Source organism: Agrilus planipennis, unplaced genomic scaffold, assembly GCF_000699045.2.
Source record: "Agrilus planipennis isolate EAB-ADULT unplaced genomic scaffold, Apla_2.0 scaffold200, whole genome shotgun sequence".
NCBI lineage: Eukaryota > Metazoa > Arthropoda > Insecta > Coleoptera > Buprestidae > Agrilus > Agrilus planipennis.
This window is the reverse complement of record NW_020438971.1, coordinates 137,295-143,879: the sequence shown is the minus strand read 5'-3', so window position 1 is coordinate 143,879 and position 6,585 is coordinate 137,295. Positions and strand designations below refer to the sequence as shown.

General features: G+C 34.3%; 1 protein-coding gene across 1 annotated transcript; it reads left to right on the top strand.

The window, feature by feature from the left end:
* Nucleotides 1-3,054: 3,054 nt before the first annotated feature.
* On the top strand, nucleotides 3,055-6,385 carry LOC108739994 (the record flags this gene model as incomplete). Its single annotated transcript, XM_025975385.1, is given in 4 exon segments — nucleotides 3,055-3,215; nucleotides 3,313-3,562; nucleotides 4,847-5,168; nucleotides 5,237-6,385. Coding segments are annotated over 4 exon segments (1,562 nt in total), but the record flags the coding sequence as incomplete, so codon positions are not given.
* Nucleotides 6,386-6,585: the final 200 nt, after the last annotated feature.

Sequence of the window (6,585 nt, the reverse complement as noted above, 5' to 3'; positions counted from 1 at the left end):
TATCATATTTTTTAAAGGCAAAAGAAAATTGATAATAGCTTCGTCCTTAGCAGACTTTCACTAGGAAACAATAGGGAAACCATATTTAAGAAAGTGTCACCGATTAGCGACCTTTTCTGCAAAATTTTAGATGGCAATGCCATTTATTAGTCATTATTATTCATGGCAAATGCCTTGAGGCTATTAACTTAATTTTAAACCAAAACTAGTCGACATCTAATTGAGAAGCAGTTGACTCAATTAGAGTTTTACTGAATGTATATATGAATGATAATCTAATATTGTTTTTGACAAATTAAATTGTTTTCGGAAATAAATATTCGTCCAATTGGAATTAACATTCGATGTTGGAACATAAAAAAAAAATTTTGGAAAGTTACTACAAAGTGAAAACGACTCTTCTGTTATAAAATCGCATAGTAGTTGGTCTACTAAAGATTTCTTAAATCATGCGAAAACTGCAAATTACGTAAAGTTCTGCAACAGAAAACAAATTTTGCATACGAAACAATCTGGTTAATTTCATCGACATTTTATGACATTCTACGTTTCCATTTCCTTTATCTTTTCTACATCGATAGACATTAAAAGCTTTTAAACTTAATTGTATTTTGCACTAAATTAAGGTTTGGATAATGAATAAAGCAACTTGTTTTCTTTTTTGTTTAGATATACATAAGTACGTGGTTTCGTAGTAGACTATAGAATATTTCCGCACTTGTTTGATAGCTTTATTTATGTGTGGTCATTGTATGAAGACCGTTATTGAAGTATTATAATACTATATGCAAAAGATTACTCATCAATTATGAACTTACATCAAGACAATAAAATTAAAGGTTTCATATTTCCTGTGTAATTGTATATATTATATAAGCATATAGGTGAACAGTTACTTTATTTCTATATGCTTAGGTGCTTGCAAACAACAACGATATCATAAGGTATAACAATACTTGTGCTAATTGTTAATATTAATAATTGCATTTCTGCTTATTATAATAGCTTCATATTTCCTGTTCCTGTTGGATTTTCTATCTCTCTTTTGTATTCATTAATGGAGAACAATGAAATGAAAATATACAGTAAGAAACAACCTCATTAAATATACAGTTATACAATGAGTTTTCAAATGAATAGTACCTTAAGTAAAGATGATTTTTCTATTAGTTTTATTTTTCTTTTTGTGCTTGATGGCCAAAATTTGCTCTGATTTTCTGCAATGCAATTGTTAGGTACTGGAAGAAAGTAAACAAGTTAAATTTAAACAATTCGGCACCCACGCATTATTTTAAACGAAAGTAGGTACACATAAGAAGGTGGGAAATGCAAGCAGTATGGTATGTGAAGAATCTTGTTGCTCAACTGTAGGTCCATGTTTGCATTAAAATTAATCGGCGCAACGCATATTTGCACCCACACATGTATGTAAGGACACGGGATTTATGTTTAATCGTTACAGACCGGCAAATTCGAAGCCATTTTCGTGTTTCCACACAAAGCTAGTTTCCACAATAGCGTTTAAATTAAATTAATTAAATACATTCAAAATAAAAATTAAACTTCATAAATAGGCCTTTGGGGGCTCAGAAACTCCCAACGCTCTTCGGGCATTTTTGTTAGAAAACTGAATCAAAAGATTAAACAAAGATTTGCAAATTTCTATTTTCATTATTTCTAGTAAATGAATAATAAATTGCATGTTTTTGAAAATTAATCAATTTGCTTTCGAATGAAATACCTGATACACATTTAACTTTTCTAGGAATGAATTAACCTGAAGCGTTGTAGTACTTGAAGGGTGCAAGGATATTTCTATAAAAATTTGGCTGCTTGGTTAAGTTAGGTTAGGTTAGACCACATTACTCGTGCGATAATTGAATTTATTTCGTTACGAAAACACTAATAGGTAGATGCGTTTATTTTTCGACGTAAATTTTTCTAATTTAGTGTTGCTATTACAACAGGTTGTAGAAACTGACACACGCATTTTTATGTGGGGAATCAGGCGTGACCTTTAGGAGCATACATATGTCACGATACGAGATAAAATATATCTTTGTATTGAGAATTATGATGGCCCGTTATAAATTAGCCGAACACAATCGACGTTTAAACATAATCGGGCATTAAAATAAAATAGAAAGTTAGACGGTGGATGACTTATTACATAAATGCTAGCGAGTAACCGGTAAAACTTTATATTATACTTGGAGATATTCAGAAATGACGCCGCTCACATTAATATGTTAATTATCGAAATTCGACTTTCTCCTTAACCGAATGTGTTATTTATAGCGATGTGACTGGAATGTTTGATGTACCTACTGGCGCTTTCTTTCATATTAGTTTCTTGTCAACCAATATTAAAACATTAATTATTGTTAATTACCCACCAAAGCTGTAAAGATGTACTTACGTTACGTATATTGGAATGAAACCTAACTAGCCACATTAGATGAAGCATTCTGTTAAATATTTATTAAACAAAAATACAGGGTAATTAATTGTCCGAAATTAATAACACTAAACTAAGTTACGTATGCAAAAATAGGCAGCATATCAGAGCCTAACTGCCCTATCCAAAAATAAAAGGAAAAGACGTAACAGTTAGATGCTTGTATTTAATAAACGTTTAATACAAATTTTTCATATGGAATCCTTGACACCACCATCACTTTTTCCCCCCCCCCCCCTTTTCTATGAAAGTATGTACGCATATGTTACTATTTTATATAAATTTGAACATAATTAACGTGATACATCTTCTCCGAAGAATTACAATTTAGAAATGATAAATTCTGGAGTAAATATTGGAAAAGAAAAGTGCATAAAGTATATATATATATATCCCAATGAGGCGGATGAAGCAATAGAACTGCAGAGATTTATTCGCTTCTTGTCATCGGCACTTATAAAAATTCCTACTTTATTTAATTCAATATAAAGGGACGATAATCCTATATCAATACCGCCGCGAAAGCTTTCAAACTATTGTAACATTTTAATGTTGAGGGATTGTTATCGAAAAATATAGAGTTTTATTAATTCCAGTCGATGCACACAATCGATACAAAAGACAAGCCGAAGAGCCGGCGAAGAAGGAAGAGAGCTTTGAAGCAGAATTATGCAAAGACAAAGACGCAGGAGAATGGTTTAGGCTGGTAGCCGGAGAAGGTGATAATTGCCGTGACGTTATCCAGTGTACATCATCGGTAAGTTGTTTTACAAAAAATAAAAAGAACAAAAACAAATCTGAACGAGTCATAAAACGTGACATTTGGCGTTCAATAATATTTTTTTATTCTACAGGGTTTGCAAGCTATCCGTTGTCCTGCCGGTTTGTATTTCGACATTGAAAAGCAGACTTGTGACTGGAAGGATTCCGTGAAAAATTGCAAGCTCAAGAACAAGGAACGCAAGGCCAAGCCACTCCTTTTCACCGACGAACCTCTATGTCCAGATGGCTCTTTGGCCTGTGGTGACGGGAATTGTATAGAGAGAGGTCTCTTCTGTAACGGCGAGAAGGACTGCGCCGACGGATCTGATGAAAACACTTGCGGTATGTACAACAATATACATATATAATCCGTAGTATAATGTCACAGTTACATTACTTATGCACATACAGTCGTGTGTATAATACACATACAACAAACACCGACAAACACTGCCCTGTTTTATGTACGAATCGTAACTCCTTGCATATTTCTCAAGCTTCAATTACATCCGCGAAAACTAACGCCACAAACTCGTTTAATACTTGTTATCCTCAAAAATAACATTCGTACCGGTATAAACGGCATTGTCCTTTTAAGTGACACAAACGAGAGGCTACTTCAAGGAAATTTCTTAAATACAAATACAAATTCCGCAATATTCAAGTAAAAACAAGTTCTTCAAGCGAACGGCTTTTGGAATAATTTTAAAAAAGGATTAAAAGGCGAAATGAATAAATTACCATAAATTTTGGTATTTTGAAAGTAATGTTTTATAAGTAATCTATCTATGTAATGTTAAGCCACGGTCATCAAAATTTGTTTCTAATATTCGAAATCGTGTTCGAAACTGGAATTTAAGTGATAATTACCTGTTGAATAAATGGTATTTCTAAATGATATTCAAAAAGCGTAAATCCGCTACCGAGTTTGTTTCCTTTGTTTTGTACAGTTGCAATCAATACGTAATTGTTTTTTCGTTCTTTTGTTAATGAATCATAAAGAGGCATAAAATATTTAATGCATTAGAATTATCGAAAAACGAACTAAGAAATATGTACCTAACTATTATTTAAAAGTTCAAATCATTAAACCATATGGCAATGAAACATTAATTTGGATTGTATAAGGTCAAACACTTTACGAAACATGTCTTTGTTAATTATATCATCGCTTTTTCTCCATTCAGGAGTATTTCAAAATATGAAATTGTTATTCATCAAAAGACCTTTTAACGATTAAGAATACCAATCACGCCTATTATTTAGATAAGAATTTACTGTCACGTCAGAGAGAGTTTAATCCTGATAAAGGTAAGACCTTGTAAGGTTACAGGAGATATGAAAGCGAACTGAATGTCGCTTTCAATGTCCTTCGTGAATCGTTTAAAACCAGTTGATGAATGTTACAGCAAAACCTCTTCGTTCTGTGCCACTTTTAGCCGCAAAATGTACATACTGGTGGTATTATCACAATTATTGTGAAATATTTACTCCTTAAGTGACCTTTTACTAATACACTACTCTTTTTATGGTAGTTTTTCAAATGTCATATTGTTTTCTCATTTTCGTATTCATTCGTTTCGTTCGCTTTAAAAAATAAAAGGCACAATTAATAATTAATTTCAGATATTGACAATGATCCCAATCGTGCTCCACCATGCGATCCGGTTGTTTGTGTACTTCCTGACTGTTTCTGTTCGGAAGACGGAACCACAATACCCGGAAGTCTTCCTGCTAAGGACGTACCCCAAATGATAACCGTTACTTTCGATGACGCCATCAATAATAACAATATCGAATTGTACAAAGAAATATTCACTGGAAACAGAAAGAATCCAAATGGGTGTGATATCAAATCAACTTTCTTCGTTTCCCATAAATATACCAACTATTCAGCTGTCCAAGAAATGCACAGGAAAGGCCACGAAATCGCCGTACATTCCATCACGTAAGTTGTTTAATTACTGTTAATTGTCGTTCTGAAATGCATAACTTATTTTCTTCTTTTTCTTACAGTCATAATGACGACGAACGCTTTTGGAGCAATGCAACGTTGGACGACTGGGCCAAAGAAATGGCAGGAATGAGGATTATCATCGAGAAATTCGCCAACATAACCGATAACAGTGTTGTCGGCGTCCGTGCACCATATTTGAGAGTAGGTGGCAACAACCAGTTCACCATGATGGAAGAACAGGCGTTCCTTTACGATTCAACAATCACAGCTCCGTTGAACAACCCACCTCTATGGCCTTACACCATGTACTTCCGCATGCCCCATCGCTGCCACGGAAACTTGCAAAGTTGTCCAACAAGAAGTCATGCCGTATGGGAAATGGTACTCAACGAACTGGACCGTAGAGAAGATCCCAACAACGACGAATACCTCCCTGGTTGTGCCATGGTGGACTCTTGCTCTAACATTATCACCGGAGATCAGTTCTACAACTTCTTGAACCACAATTTCGACAGACATTACGAAGAAAACAGGGCTCCTTTGGGACTCTATTTCCATGCCGCTTGGTTGAGAAACAATCCCGAATTTCTCGACGCTTTCTTGTACTGGATTGACGAAGTATTAGCCAATCACAACGACGTCTATTTCGTTACCATGACACAGGTTATTCAATGGATACAAAACCCACGAACAATAGCAGAATCGAAAACATTCGAACCATGGAGGGAAAAGTGCGTCGTCGATGGACCACCAGCTTGTTGGTTACCACATTCCTGCAAACTTACATCTAAGGAAGTTCCTGGTGAAACTCTCAATTTACAAACGTGCGTACGTTGTCCAAACAATTACCCATGGGTTAACGACCCCACTGGGGATGGTTTCTTCTAAGTCAGCACCCGAACTTTAAATTAATATTTCAATGTCGCCCTTGGCCCTTGCCATCTCGCACGGCGTCCCGCGGAAGCTTAGCGGGTTTAGTGATCATCTCTATCTCGTAATTTATTGTTTAACATGACTGCGACCTAATTGTTATTGTTTTTTTAATGTTTGGTACTCAATTGACCGTAATTTTGAAATTTCCCCGCCGTATGGGGTAGATATATGGTCCCACAATTTTCAGGGTATCTCCCGTTTAGATATGACTTTTGTATTATATGTAATGATAATATGTGTAAAGAAAATACAATTAAATAATTAGTAATAATTAATCCGTATTTCTTTAACANATGTTATATATATTTTTTACATATCGAGTGTAACTCTTCATCAACAGCAATTAATCTGCAATAATTATTTCAATAATTTGTCGTTAAACTTTCCAACTCATTTATAGGTAGAACAAATCTTAATAATATTGCACTATTCAAACAAATTGTGGGTATACCATTTTTACTATACTAATCTGACA